This window comes from Pelophylax lessonae (genome assembly GCF_965119305.1).
Source record: "Pelophylax lessonae genome assembly, chromosome: 2".
NCBI lineage: Eukaryota > Metazoa > Chordata > Amphibia > Anura > Ranidae > Pelophylax > Pelophylax lessonae.
In genome coordinates, this window is record NC_138769.1 from 96041916 (window position 1) to 96058359 (window position 16444).

At 41.4% G+C, this 16444-nt stretch overlaps 1 protein-coding gene across 2 annotated transcripts in view; it reads right to left on the bottom strand.

Moving 5' to 3' along the window:
* The window catches only part of TIAM1 (TIAM Rac1 associated GEF 1), a 588418-nt gene that overhangs the window by 150543 nt on the left and 421431 nt on the right, over window positions 1-16444 (bottom strand). For both annotated transcript variants that reach the window (XM_082245498.1, XM_082245499.1), the window contains 5 exons: window positions 15644-15868; window positions 11472-11657; window positions 6946-7092; window positions 6226-6300; window positions 4040-4210 (listed from right to left, as the gene is read on the bottom strand). In XM_082245498.1, the coding sequence (XP_082101624.1) occupies window positions 4040-4210; window positions 6226-6300; window positions 6946-7092; window positions 11472-11657; window positions 15644-15868 (804 nt within the window). The remainder of the gene's footprint in view (window positions 1-4039; window positions 4211-6225; window positions 6301-6945; window positions 7093-11471; window positions 11658-15643; window positions 15869-16444) is intronic.

Here is a 16444-nt window from a genome sequence, read left to right on the forward strand (position 1 = left end):
CCTCTCCCTGCTATAGATACTCAGTTTTGTTAGAAGCAGTGTCAGAAGAATTACAACTCCACAGAGGGGCGGGTGCTGTGTTTGTCAATGAACATCAGAGACACGAATTTTATGGTAAGTCAAAAATCCAATTTTCTCTTTCATTCATTGACAGACAGCTCCTGACCACCGCAAAATGGCCACCAGACTACACAAACATGGCCGCCGTGCATTGAAACTCAGGTTACAGCATAATGGCGGCACCACGAGGCTCACAGGGACCCAGGATGGATCCCTAGGCCTCAAAGACAGGCCCAGGCAGGATGGGGGGTCTTGGCAGGAGCTCCCAACTGGTACAACCCCCCTGCATAGCCGATCATCCGGTCACCGGCGGCGCACCCCCCCAGCCCCTATCGCCAGCATGGCACCCTGTCCCCGCCCCAGGAGGTGGACCAGACCACCCACACAGGCCCAGCATAAGTGGAGGGGGGGGGGGGGGGAGTAGAGTGGGGGACTGATGAAAGGGGGGTGCCTGACAGGAAGGAGGGGAACCTGGGGATCCGACCGTCTCAGGGCGGGACCCACGTCCACCTGCACAGAATATTTACTATTCACAGAACTGAAGGGCACTCTAGAGATTTGATAAATCCCATTCTCCATGGCATCTACACAAAAGAGGGCAAGAGTTATAATCTTGCAAAAAGATTAGAATAATGTATATGTGCTTAAAGTTTGCTATATATTTCTCGTGTCTAGTTTGCCCTGGTCTGGGCAACCAACAAAGTGGCAACAGATGGCTGAATGGCTGGACCCGCCAAGCAAAAGAGGACTACAAAGATTTTCCAAATGTCTATCAACTGAATCACTAAAGGAATGAACGCCCTCCACTGAAACAGTAAATTGATTTAGTGCAAAAATGGCCACATGGGAACAGTGCATTTTTTTGTTAAAGTCCCATTCCATAGGGTACAAGACATTCAAATTTTTTAGGAGGAGGAAGTAATCTGTTGGAGCTTGGCCAATCATAACCTCTCTCAGTTGGGCCCTCATGGCTGTCAACATACCTGTACAGCAGCTTCATGTGATTGGATACTATTCAATCAAAAAGTTTAACACAGGCTCCCTTGACAGTAGTTAACTGAGCAGTCAACTTTTGCTGAGTAGGATGAGCAAGGCCACCCAGTAAGCAAACTTCATCAGCTTCCTCAGAACTGGCCAAAATTTTGAAGAGTGTATGGCCAGCTTTAGACTGGGAGGGTATATTGTCATCAAATCACAAAAATATTGCCATGCACAAAAATATTACAAAGCTAAAAGTAAAACCTATGACTCACATTCAATGGCAAAGTCAAATAATAAGGAAAGGGCATTTATAAAAAAAAAAAAAAAAATACACAAATTTAGGAAACATGTTTAGCATTTAAAGGTTACAAATAGAACAAAAGCTGTAAAAAAAAAAAAAAAAAATTAGGATGGCAAAAACAAAAAGTTGCAAAAAAGAGTAAGGAAAACCCAGAAAATTATTTAAATATACTACAAGTAAAAAGATCAGATCTTAGCATGTAGGCCCCTTATGGTGGCCATGCATGCTTCAATAAATTATCAATTTCTTCTCTAATCAATCTTGCAAGTTAACAGATCACAGTTTTCATCAGATAACCTCATCATTTGATTGCAATATGATCCATCAGCTCAGTGATGCAGATTTATGCATACTGATCAATTTTCCGTCCAGGCTGACCGACTCACTTTGATTGAATCTGATCAAAACCAAATTTAAAATTGATTGGCATTCAATCGTTTTGATCATATCGCACAAAAATCGAAGATACAGTAACTCATCTTGTTTGTGACTGGGGAAAAAAGAGAAGGCAAATCTGTAAAACACCTTCTTTAGCCCTGTGTATGCAAAGGAAAATGGTGGAGCTAAAGTCAAATAGAACTCAAAATTGATATGGTCCACATTCAAAAGAAAGGTGAATAAAGAAACTGGAAACAATGTTCTACACAAAGGCAAAGCCAAGCTGCAGTTTCTAAATTTTTCAAGATACTTTTACTTTTGATACCTTTTCGAACACAACTAATGGAATGATCACAGTGTAGTGGAGAAACCTGACCCTAGCTGTGGGCTGGATGCAATCTTGTAGTGGGCCCAATTTGGAGACCCTTTCTCTGGGTCAACCGTGGGTATCAGGTCCTGTTTACGCAGGTTTTGATTTCTTAATTCATTTTTCGATTTGTTAGTCTTGATGGACTTGGCGATATGAAAGCTTGTATTCCATTTACAATGTGGTTCTGTGCTTTATCCACTAGATGGCAGAAGGGCATAAGAAAACAATACACAGTGTGGTGGATTTACTAAAACTGGAGAGTGCAAAATCTGGTGCATCTCAGCATAGAAACCAATCAACTTCGAAGTTTTTTTTTTTTGTCAAAGCCTAATTGAAAAAGCTGAAGTAGCGATGCTGATTGGCTACAATGCACAGCTGCACTAGATTTTACACTCTTCAGCATTAGTAAATCAATCCCAAAGTCTTACTAGTTACAATGGCACTGATCAGGGTCAAAATAATCTAAATTAAATTGAAAGTCAGTCTAAAAAAAAAAAAAAAAGCTGCAATATATAATGATCATTCTGGGACTAGCAATCCTCAGACTGCTGCATTCTCCAGTCAAAACAGAACTGTTTTATAGACAGATTCAACAGCCACAAAGCAAGTCACACGATATAAAGATGTTTGTACATCTCGCTTTGATTAGAGCAAATTAAAAAAAGACCAAAAAAAATAAATACCTCCCATCTTCCTATGTACCTAAGGCAGTGACCTATCCCTAATTAGTAGCCATGTAGGAAGTCATAAAATGTATTGGCATGTGTCGCTGATTAAGGGTAGGCAGGTTAGGACCATCGTTGCACATTATTAGAGGCAGTGCCATCTTAAGAGCATTATAGGCCCCCAGGCAATGCAGTGTACTGGGGCCCCGCCTACACAATCACCCACAAGAAAAAAATGCAAATTATCGATAAGGCGATATTTATTGGTACAACAGTGCCAGGCTAATGACAGCTTCCAAGTTCGTTGGCTGGGTCTGGTAAACACACACACACGGATGGGAGTCAGACTCTACTGTCCTGTGTGTGCCTGTTCCTGCATTCCTGCAGTTGTGGGCTCCCCCTTCACGGCCCAAGTGGGTTGATAGCAGCGCAGGGCCGACAGGCGCTTGCAACTGCTAATTTCGGCAGCAGGATGCACATGGGAATCGGAACTAATGCTTTGCTGGGGCTAGGTCGCTGGACAGGTGGGGGCCCCGGGCAACTGCCCAGCGTGCCCATTCGGTAAGATGGCCCTGATTAGAGGAGGTCAGGCGCCAAGCATGTTGTCTGGTCATAATGTGGTGACATCAACTGAGGTGACGGGGCACATCAAGGACATCTATCCTGATCCATAGTCTGAAAAGTATGTATGGAACTTCTGTGCATGGGTGTCAAAAAGATTGTAGGATACATGATGGAGCTATTTCTAAAATGGGTGAAGATTTGGGAGGAGAGGGATTTTTTGGCAAGGAAAAGTATTAAGTTATTGCCATTCCTACATGATGTTGTCCCTCAGATAGCTGAATATATCCCAAAAGACATGTCAAGGAGTTACATTCAAAAGGAATAGTGAAGGTTGAGGATGTACATTCTACAACTCATGACTGATGGCATCAACACCAAAGCATGTGAAGCAAAATGCCTGGATAGGTCTCACGTCTGCTGCAGCTGAGGTCTGATCCTGTGCCTCCTTCTATGGGTTCACTCAACAGCTAGCAAACCTGATGGATGGCATCTTCGGCAAATCAGATTTCTAAGCAACCGGAAGAAGCGGCATTTCACTGAAACCATGCAGACTCTGGTCACAATTTGCTTTTTAAAATCACCTTTCAATTTCGGTTTACCATGCTGCTCTACATAGACACTTTTCCCTGCATGAAAGTACCTCCTATCCAGTGCAGGAGCTGCCTTAATGCCATGAAACAACTCAACGGGTTACTTTAAACCACAAGGACTGTGAATTACCTTGCAAATGTACTCTAAGGCATCTTTTGCTGTATCCTCTGGATGGATGACAATTAGGACTGGTTGGTCATTTGGCAAGCATACCCAGGAAGGTGTCAGGTATTCGTGCACCCAGATGTCAGCATCGGCATTGTGAGAGTGAACGCTGGTCAAAGGCACCTCTTTTTCCTTCTGTGAAAAGAGACCGGAAAAAAAAAAGTTATTTTGATTTGCATGTAAATTCCATCTCTTGGAGTACAGTAAAGGACACAGGCTTTACAATTATAGATCCTAGGTCTTCGGCTGCTACCTTCAGGTGACTGGACATTGGCAAAGCTGTGCTGAACACAACCTCTGTGTGTACCCCCTATAATCTTGCCACACTTTGTGAGACCTATTTTTTTATCAAGCAACACAAAGTTAACACAGGAAAAGAAGGAAGGATGCCCGGTGTCCTGTACTGTACTCTAAGATATGAAATTTAAAAGGCACGTTAATATTCCTTTTACCTTAATTGTACAGGACACATAAAAAGTGTAATGCAAATAATGTAGATATTGGGTCTCATACTTTCTGTGGGGCTACAGCGTTGGTTCAAGATCAGGATGATCCGTCTTACCTGTCCATGTCTCTAATTCTTATTTAGGGTCTAGGCTTTACCCATCATTGTGTATGTATACCCTTGGAGCATAGTTGCCAACATTTTAAAAAAATTTCCAGGGACACTTTGCAGCACAGCTATCAATTACCACACCCACTGCCATGAAGCTCCGCCCACTCTGCATAATTAATCTCGCCAACTTATCAGATTATAGAGTCTACTCAATATAGAGAGAATTACAGGTAATTAAAAAGGGAATTTCAAATTTAAGGCCACAGTAGCAGAGTTGGATTAATTCTCTCATTCAGCTGCACCACTACTGCGTAACATTTATGGGCAGCCCGATTAACGGGCACTTCCAGGGACAATATATATTACCTGGGACAAGCTTCTATTTGCAGGGACTGTCCCAGGAAAAAAGGGACAGTTGGCAAGTATGTTGGAGGGGTCTTGGTTTAATAGGGATGGACTACGGCCTGGATCTGTATAGCACCCTGCTGCCAACTTCATATACAGCACCTAATGCCAAGTTAAGTGCCCAAGCAGGATCCAGTGCCCAAAGCAAAATTACAGGCCACCCCTATAGTGTGTGATCCAGGTACAGCTCCCAATGTTTTACAGAGGTTGCACAAATCCAGATATAAAAGAATAAACTAGTTAGACATTTAATAATTTCTCCATAAGGAAGAGGCTCATCATCAGCCCTTTCTCATCAGGGCCCTTTCTCATGACCGTTCCAAACAGGTCCACCTGTCAGTTTTTTGGGTGGACCTGATCGGACAGTCCATTCAACCCAATGGACCAGAGGGTGTAAACAGACATGTGTCCATTTACACCCACCTACCTCAGATCCAGTCTGCTAGAAACAAATGAAAGGGGATCTGTCCACCTCTGCCTTGGTGGATCGGATCAGATCAGATGGCAGTCGGGTGTAAACAGAAAGTGGACTCTGTTTACACCCGACTGCCCATAGAGCAGAGTGGGCTCTCTCCTTGTCCACTCTGCAGAGTCGACACAGGCCAGTCATCCACCCACTCTGCTCTGATCAACAGGAGATCAATGGATAGATCCCCTGTTGATCAAAACAGAGTCCACCCCATGTCACAAAAATTTTTGTGACAATTCAGATGCTGTAAAACACTGGTGATATGCTTTTATGATATCTTCGTTTGGGAGTATGAAACTGTACCTTCTTCTATTAAAGCCATTTTATTTTGAGGTAATGCGCCCTCTGTTTATTCTCTCTTGTTTATAGCCTGTCCAGCAACACTTTAGCGTATAACTAGGGTCTATTATTAATCAGCTTAAGTCCTATACTGTACGATTAGGATAAATAGTATTAGAAAATTGCAAATGCCTAAAGAAATTAAAATTTTCTGTCTTTAAAAAGGGTCACATAAAAAAATAAAAATGTGTAACATTCACACAATGAGTTGCACGTGACGGTCATTTAAACCCCTATATCACATGGAAAATTGTGTAATAGAAATTGCTCCAAAATACATTTAACCTTAATGTGGTTCGAGCTACAGGACAACCCTTTCATATACGACATGTACGGTATTCTTTTTTTTTTTTAAGCCAAATACCTTTGTTTTTACATTACCTTGTCTTCTGATGTGGTATCATCAAAAATGCCTTCCAATGATTTCTTGACAGAGTCTGAACCATCATTAAACACCTGTAAAGTAAAAGCAAAATTTTTTTATAACAAAAAAAAAAAAAAAAAACATTTCAAAGGTAGAAGGTGCATGTTTCCTGCACTGCATTCAAAACGCACTCCATTTGCGATATGCAGCGAATGTCAATGCAATGCTAATGACACCACAAATGCAGGTAGGAAGCACAGTGAGTTTGCCTTGTACCAGATCACATGGTACAGAAGTACCATGCGATCTATTGCAGTGCATTTTTTAAGGTAATGCATGCATTACTTTTGGTGCTGTGCAGTATGATTTCAGCCCAAAGATTTCCCTTATTTTGGGAGATTTTTATTTACTTCCTGCTGCGTCCTTAGTTCAAATAAAAACCAAAATCTCCCCAACAAGACATTGACAGCAAAAAACCTGTCGGGGTTTTAACCCCTTCCACTTAAATCCTACTAAATACAAACAAGTAACCTTAGATATGCATACAGTGATGAGATGCTGGCACGTATGACAGAGTATATGATAAAACGTCACGTGTGTCTTAAATGGGAAGTGGCAGATTTTTTTTTAAAAAAAGGTCGCTTTCATATATAATGTATATAAGCTGCCCAGTGGAAAGAAAATAGACAAAAACAGAAAAACAAAAATCATTGCCTCCATTCTGCCGTTTATCACACCTGATTAAGGCTTGGCCTCCCTTGTTTCTTCTTAGAAGACGTGTCAAGACCCCAGATAGAAGAAAACCGGCTCCTTCTCTTACTGGCAGATCGTGACATGGCTTGTGTCCGTCTTCTCACACCAGACTCTCCTGTACGAGCGGCCACCTATAGAGAGAGTATAATGTCATTGAGGAGCAGATGTACACCATTGGATCTTTATCAAAGAAAATATCAGAGATCTGTCTATTCTTGAAATGATCAATTACTTAGTATTCGTAATCTAATTAAAAAAAAAAAAAAGATTTTTATGTGCGTCAATAGCTGGGTATACATGTTATTGGAGATGCACATTTAAATTTGACCAAATATGGCAGCAGTTACACAAGTGGTTTTAGGTAAGTAGAGATAAGAGCAGAAAACTAAAAACTAGATGAAAGGGAAGAACAGATACCCAGTGCTTGACTATTTGCTTAAAAGGCAGATATAATGCACTTTGTAGAGGTCGAGATGGTGGTCCGGGGAAGCATCTCAACACTTGGATTAAAAAAATTAAAAATGCACAATTTGTGCTGTAAACACTTGTAGACAGTAGGTAGGTAGGATCAAAAGGGAAAAAAAAGAAGACCTGGTTGACCAAAAACACTTGTGAAATACATCCTCCCAACCACCTGGAAACCCAGCGAGATGCTATTTCTCATTTACATCTCAACACTGTGCTTCTGCTGCACTAAAATCCTAAGTAGTGTTGTCAGCCTTGCACAGTTCTCTTCAGTCAACTACACTCCTCTTCCTCATCTCTTTGGGGGGAGGTGTTCTGCAGTCCTGCAAACAAGAACTGGGTACAGCTGACAACATTGCTTGGGATTTATGAGAAGTAATTACATTTAAATGTATATTAAAACAGAACTAGAGGCATTATACTTACCTCCCCTCCAATGGTCCACGTCCATTGCCGGTGCCAGTGTTTGGCCATTTCCACTGGTTAGTGTGGGATGATATAACTTCTGCACATGCACAGGAGTCAGTCATCCCGGCACACAGTGACTGTGCCGTGATGCAAGTTGAGCTGTGCATGTGCAGCTCAGTTTACATGCTGCAGAAGACTGCAAGCAGGCAGGTCAATTTTTTTTTTGCAGAATAGACATTGCATATTTCTTCTGCGATAATAGCCTGCCCACTTGCAGTCCGTTATCAAATATCTTCACTTCCACTTTATTTTGGTAAAAGTGCAACTAAATTAAATATTGTGAATGGTGGGAGTTATTGGCCATGACCAGAGACTTGTGGTTTCCATGGATAAAGTTTTCCGATTCCGCCCAAATTATTGCCATTTCTAAGCTCTTAGGCACTCTTCGGCACGTGCAATAATCACCTGAGATTACGCTTGGTTGACCCTCCGGTCGGAAACTCTCATCCCCGTCTCTCCCCCCATTTCTTCCTCCCCATTTCCTTTTCTCCCTCTCATGATCTTCTCCTATCCCCCAATTTACTTTGTAAAACATGGCACTTACCAAAGTACTAGACCAGCCTAGGATACAAGCCTCACTTCCACAGAAAAACGCATTTCCCCTAGTTTCCGTCAAGCCTGCTTCGGCACCCAGTTCTATTCTCTTCTCTCCCCCTACAGTGACCTCATTAGAGAAGCTGCCCAAGTGGATGCTTGAGCCCATAAAGCTTGGAAGCTCTTACTGTTTTTAGAACCTCACATATGCCAATTGCTTCTGTTTGGCTACTATCACTGTGCCAAGTCCTTCAAAAAAATGGTATTCTTTAAAAAATGTATTGCTAAAAGTGGTGGCTTCCTGACAGGTTCACTTTGCACTGGACGGTGACAGCTGATCTGTCATCAATTTGTTAATCATCAATTTGTTACTGGAGTGCTATAAATCAGCACAGAAGTTATTCCGTTATCTCGCGGTGTTGAAGGTCTCCCACCTACAAGCTGTTCTTTTATGGTGTTATATGGCTGGGGGGGGGGGGGGGGAGAATAGCGCAGGATAAAGTAACAGACTCACCCACCTGCCAGAAGCCTCAACTATTGAGTTCTGTTCTGTATCAATACATTTCCACACTTTAATCTACGATATGCCAATCTCCAATGTGAAGAATGCAGAAGGTGCTGAATATTAAAGTGTTCTTTAAAGCCTCTGTACACCAGCCATACATCCGCACATTCAGGTAGATAACGTACATGCTATTCAGAGAGCAGGGATCTGGAACACAAGTGTCCTACAGGATAATGACTTATGTGTGAGGAACAGAAGGCAGATTGCTTGTAGGAGTGAAGCTGGCAATCTAACTGTCCATGTTCTCTAACACCTGTTTTCCTGGCAATCACTTCCTGCTACTGCCATACCGGGAAACAGGGAGATCAGTGGAAATCTGCAGCGATTAAAAAAACCCCAACTAAATGGCAATTACCGTACTTTGCATAAAACACTATTCTTTAAAAAAAAAAAAAAACTATTCTCTGGTGCTTGTATGTGCTGCTGATCTCTTGCTGTCTTTTTTGCAGCCATTTTCCATCCTCATGCACTCTAGCCATGGCTGCATGACAAGTATAAGGCAGATTTCCGAATAGTGATCACCGTGAGCCAGGCCTGTCCAACATGTGTTGTAGTCTTCATCTGATGCTTGCTTGACAGTGTGACAATGCAAAAGCCCGATTGGGGGGCCGGAGAGTTGTCACCCTATAAAATTAAGTACCAGGCACCTTATAACAGGAAGTGTCTGAACAAAGGTCTTCATTACAGGATCACCAGAAAATACTTTAATGAAAGTCAGAGATTTAGAAAGATTGAAAAGAACTTTTATAGGGTATTAAAGGATAAAATCACCTTTGGGAACATGTTACATGTTCTACCTATTTTTAGGGTAGAACATGTAACATGTCCCCAATGCACCGAACCCCCTGTTCTCCATTCTAGCGGTCACTTTTTTAAAATCAGTGCGGCCACGTGGGGCTCCACCCACACGCCCGTGTCATTAATTCACACAGTTGTGTGTGTGAATGAACGACAAGCCCCAACATATTGTGGAGTGCTGTGGTAGTTCATTGATTTTATTGAATGTTCATTTTACTATCTTTCTGACTTCATTGATTCTTCCTGTCAAATTGTATCTGCTTGACCATGCTTTGCTTGCAAAGCTTTACAGGCTCCAAAAAAAAAAAAATAAATAAATGTACATTTTTTCCCCATTAACATTTTTATTGAAAATAAATGTACTTTTACCTAAAAAAAAAAAAAAAAAGAAAAAAAAAAAAAGGTAATTTATTATTTTTTTACTAGAAAATCCCAGCTGATTAAAACTCCCCTTGCATGCGTCCTCTCTCTCCCCTGCCCCAGTAGCTCTGAGCTCAATGATGCTGCGATGGAGGAGATAGTGAACCAAACCATGGGGGGGTTGAGATCAGTAATGGAGGGGAGCAGCAACAGCTGGGACTGTCCTAGCAACAACGCAGGACAAGATGATGCCACCTCTGGGAGTATTTTGACCAGGCCAAGCTGCAGGAGCTACGTAAAGGGCCTTCACCTAGAGCAAGGGCCTTAGCGAACTTTAGTCAAAGACTAGATTTTGTTTTTATCTACAGGTGCCCATTACCCACCTCAAGGCTGCATTGTGGTGTGAACATGGCACATAGAAAACTGTCTTCTACGTTTCCTAGTGGTGATCCTGCACTGATCTGTGAAGATCAAAGTAGGTGCTCACACATGGTGTGAATGAGCACTTTTTGCAATGCGAATATGGGGAGAGCGTTCCGGTAACCGAGAACTTGCCCTGGATGGAGTGATGGCTTTTTAAGCAACCACGGCCAAGAGATTACCATCATTTGATCATTTCTTTATCCATAAACCAGTCCTGGGGATGCTGGTTTGCCCTTGCCCTTCCACAGGCAAAAACCTGCACTTAATATCTAGTCAGTGAAAAGACCAATCACCTGTCTCTATTTACCTAGCAATCAAATACTCTGCTGGAAAAATTATATTTAGTTAGTAATTGCAGCCAGTAATTTGATTAGTGTTTTCTGAAGATGGGGAAGTCCTGGTGTCAGAATAAAATGATAGAGGAGGTAGGATTTCTGCATTCAAAATCGATTGTGTAGATGGAGGTTATGGGGTCAATTTTTTTCATTCAACCCACTAGCGGAACAAAAAAAAACTGACCCACATGTGGCCAGCTTTGGAGGGGAATCCATGGGGCACCAGTAGTGCAGCATGGAGGAAGGCTGCAAGAGTGAGGAATAAGGTATTACTGCTTATTCCTTTACCTCTAGACCTAAGAAGCATTTAAACCCTTGCAGCACGGGGAGGCACACGAAATTGGATTTTCTTTTCTGGTACTGGGAGCTCGGCTTTAAGGCATACTGTATGTTTATACTACCTATACAGCTAGTCCACTTTATTTAAAACGGAAAACCAGAACATGCAAATTTAAATAAAGATGTAAATACTGTAGTTTTTTTTTTCTTTACACAACAAATGAGATATATATATATATTTTATTTTTTACACACACTAAAGTAAAACTACAACAGAAATTACCAGGGCATGAAACGAGGACACAGAGAAAATTCCCAAGCGGCCCATGGCAACTTTAGTGGGTCGGCTTGCAAAAGCCAGTAAGCGTTTTGGGTTTGGCAGTTCGCCCCCCTGCAGGCTGGCAAGATAGCAGCGATAGCGGAACAAATCCATCTGGAACTGCTCAAGGTTCTGCTCCCAGACGAAGATCTGCCAAGAGAGAAAAGAGTGTCATAAAAAGAGAGGAAAATAAAATAAAATAAAAGGGGTTATAAAAGAAATGCATACATAAAAAAAAAAAAAAAAAAAAAATGTATAAATAAAAATTTTGTAAAAATTTTGTAACATACAAACGTAAAACACACTTGTTGGGGACACCTATGTACACAAATGGTGCTTGCGCTACACATTACAAATCTCCATGCATGTCAGAGTGAGAGCAACAATTCTAAGGCCATTATTTACGGTTAACTCTCAAGTTATGACCTGTAGCAGCTTTTAAAGTGTCGCCTATGAAAAATATTAGGTACCGAAGTTTGTTGTCCTTTTACAGACATGCATAATTTCATATCTTGGCATGCTGGGCTGTGTTAATTTAGTTGACTATAATATTTTCATCGACTAAATTAACACTATTTTAGTCGACTAAAATACGACTAAAACAATTCAGGTAACTAAAATACCGTACGACTAAAACTAAAATTTTTGCCAAAAGACTAGGACTAAAACTAAAACAAAAATTTACATAAAAGTGAACACTACTCTGCTGGCCATTTCTAAATCAGCAACACAATTCCATCCAGAGCCTGTAATAATAGCACATTAAAGTTTAAACATGTATTGCACTACCGCATATGCAAGAAATCTACTAAGCTGCTGAAAGAAAAAAGAAAAAGGCTTTTCTTAATTAAGGTTGGTAATATATTCAGGTAATATATGACATTACAGCCAATAAAGTTTATATTTTTGGGGTTTCTTTTGTATTTTAAATTTGCACTTCTGTTTGTCAAAAAGCAATATTTTTGTTGGTTTATGAAACTTGGTTTTATTCATAAAGACGTTATATGTCACAACGGCTAAATCTGTGTCTGTAGTGCGTGTTCAAACCTTAATACCATAAATAACATAACATATTAGATTTTTACCCCAGGAGTATATAATTAGTTTGGAAATTCTAGAGAAATGTTTAAAAAATGCATTACAATTTACCCAAACCCATTTGATTTGTAGTGGACTAAAATGTATGAGATTTTCGTCGACTAAAACAATTCAGATGACTAAATGATGGCTAAAACTAAAATAGCATTTTAGTCAAAAGACTAAAATTGGTCTATAACTAAAATGGCATTTTAGTCAAAAGACTATGACTAAAACTAAATCAAAATTTGCTGCCAAAATTAACACTGATGCTGGGTATCTATTTACTCATCTTGTACATTCATATTGCATTTGTGTGCCCAAAAGTCAACTTTAGTGTATTTTTGAATAAACTTGACAAACCACTGCACAAATATTGCATGTTGAAGAAAAAAAAAAATAGAACTACCTGTCATGCCTTCAGCTTGGAAGTAATTAATGTTAGTGGAACTTGCAATACCAATATTGTCCACAAGATGCCACTGTGACAGACTGTTGTTGGGCAGCACTTTATGGTATCTCTTGCTCTCTATTGTTGGATATTAGTTCCACCCTTCTCGGAGAAAATCTCCATTTTAGAACAGCTCATGGACACAGCCAGACAGCATCTGAGTTTCCTGTGGGAAGATTATTGAACCCTCTCGGAAGCATCGCTAGTATGCTCAGAACTGTTAGGTATATACTCAGTGCATATATTGTTTATGTTTGTACACTGATTGTATGCTTTATCTGTTTATTTACAGTTTCGCATTTTCACAATCCTTTTTGCATATCCATCTGACTTGTAACCTGTTTCATGTGACCACCATTCTTTCACTGGAATAAAGCCTTAAGTTACAAAAGGACTAGTTATTGTAGGATTGAAGGTTTAGCTGTATGTTGAGCTGCACACGCCTGGGGCATATGTGTAGTGAGAACAGAACACTACCGCTGTTTTAAAAGCTATTGTCTCTGCTTTCAAAATACATATACGGTTTGAGTTTTACATAATCTTCAGGTTTATAATCATTTTTAAACATGTGCAAAAACCACAAAACCAGCTCTGAGAGAGGGTTAAAGCCCAACTCCAGGCAAAAATGGCAATTTTCCTACCCTTCCACCCCAATGAGTTACATCATGTAAGGCTATTTGTCTTCTCTGGTGGAAAAAGATTTACTCACCTGAAACCATTACCTGGGTCTCTCACCTGGTGTCCCTCCCCCCAGTCCACTACCATCCCCTTGCGAAAGGGTAATGCAAAGGAGAGGTGAAAACGGGCTGTTTTTTGCCCAGAGTTTGTCTTTAAGCAACTGTGTGGCAATCCCAGTACCCAAGTAAGCCTCAATTAAACAGTCTGTCATGGTGGAACTCACAGTGAACCTCAATGCAAACAACTTTGCATGTTCAGGCACCGAGAGGTCTATGAAACTTAGTAAAGGGGCAAATCAAGGGAAAAAACCCTAATGCACAGATGGATATTGATCTATGGATAGTGGATGGTTGAGTGGTATTGACCCTAAAAAAACTGTATCTTATGGCCTGTCAACAGCTCTGGGCTTGTGTCAAGAGCATAACTTTGGCATTAGTTTGAGATGCTTCTAACTTTGGCATCAGTTTGAGATGCTTCTCTAATAATTTGGAAGTCATATAGGGATATATGACATGCAGTTACCCTCCATCTGACCTGCATTTGTCCGGCTTCAAGCGAGTTTTGCACTAGTATACACTTGTAAAACCCATCTGAAGCAAACAGCAGCTGTAGGATAGTTCTGTCATTGCTACAAAATCCTTGACTCTCCCACCAACCTAAGGCCAAGCAAAGAATCTCAAAGTGTTTGTTCTATAGTAGTTATGCATCATCCTTCCAGCCACCTTCTATATCTTGTTTGTGTAACCTTGTCGCATGTCTGCAACAAAGAAAATGTTAATACTCTTTCCCATTAGTCTATATTTAAGGTAAAGGCGCAGTTCCTCACAGCAAGATGTCAACAGGAATGAGTCATAAATTTGGGTGTTGTCTATTAAAAGGTCCAAAAAAAAGGACCTGTCTCATTTGAGTTATTGCTCACTGAATACTGAAGGGTCACAATACATTGGGGCGTGACTCCGGGCCACACAGGTGATTGAAGACAATGTTTATTCAGGGATTAAACCTGATTTATGAAGATACAGAACAAAAGGAAATTCGTTCTACTAAATATCTTTTGTCTGGTAGGTACATTTAATGGGTTCAGATGGCATTTCTGGCAAATTTTGATCAGGACACATTTCGGTGTTCAAGCTTTCCCTGCCCCTCTGTGGTGTATTTTGGTTTTGTCCTGCCCTAGGCAAGACTAAAATCAGGCGCTCCCCCCATTTACATTTCTCCCACCCCTTCCTACTCAAGTGTGGGAGGGTGGGAGGAAGGGAGGGAGGGAGGGAAGGGATAAGAGAGAGGTGGGGGGATGAGAGAGAGAGGGGGAGGGGGAGGCTCCCCTATTCCCCACCCGCCCTCCCCCCATCCCACAAAAAAATACACTTGACTCTCGCCCTTCCCACAGCCCCCCAACTCCTTTTTACCAGCTGTGTGTAGTGAGGTTGCAAAGGCACGGTCACAGCCCGGGACTCTGACCTGCTCTGCCAATTGAGCGGCTTCTAGGATTGGAGGCTGCAGCCACCAGTGCCTCCTGCTTCAGCTTTGCTTCCCTGTCACTGAATGGTCAGTCCGCGGCCACCCCTGGTGTCACTCCTCTGGCAGGGATCACCCAGGTGTGGTCTGCACCCCCGTAGCTACGCTACTGCTTCTCTGAAATCCTCGTAGTGCCCCTTCTGCCTGGGGGTGGTGCTTCCCTCCTGGAAAATGCTGCCCAAGGGAAAACGCCTTGTTTGCCTTGCGGTAGATACACCCCTGCCTGCCGCCCAGTTCCTGGGCCAGAAGGAATTTATGGTCTTGGAGCTTTGCTCAGTCAGAACAGTCCAAAACTATATACCTGTCAGAGTCACTTTAAGATACCATCTAATAGAAAACAAAACTCTACACTGAAAGAAGAGAAGGAGCAGAAAGGTGACTTTTGACCCAAGTTGGCCACAGGTTAGTGTACCTGATCAAGGATGGTTTTCTTCTTTTTGTTGTCCGTCACAGAAGAAAGCTGCATCTCTCCCATTTTCTTCATCTTCTCATCCATGTCTATCTTCTGCTCCAGTTTTTTTATTTCCGACTTCAGCAGTTTGACCGTATCCTCCTTATGGTGCTGCCTGGCTACGGTGGTGGCACAAGCAGAATGGATGGCGGTGATCCAGTTCTCCAGCTCTGTCTGGCTGCTGGTCTAAAAGAGCAGAGAACAAGGAATCCATTAAAAAAACTGTTAGACGACAATAAACCCGCGGACAGGGCACACCTGTACACAGCCTCACCTTAATAGAGAGCTAGAATAAGAGTTACAAGTTAAACAAATATGGACTCCAATAAATCAACCAAATTCCTTACTTGGTCCTTGTTATGAAATCGTTTTAAAAGCTACATTGGGAAAAAAGTAGCCATAGAATCGGTTTAGGCATTATAGGAAAAAGTCCCATTCTTCCGCCATCTGATTTTTCAAACTGAGCCCACAGCAACCAATTAACTTCCAGCTGCAATTTTTATAGTAGAAGTTTGTACATCATAGTTAAAGTGATACTAAAAACTCACTGTTTAGTTTACATTATCTCTTCTATTTCTGCGGCACTGTAATTATTTTAAAGAAAGGCTAATTACCTTTTTCCTAATCGATATACAGCTGTCACAGGACCCAGCTCTTTCCCAGCCTGTCTGCAGGGAAACATAAGCAGGAGGAGATTCTCCTCCTCTGCTGCTGGTCACATGTTCAAAATAAAAAAAAATAAAAAACAGCCTTTGCAATAGA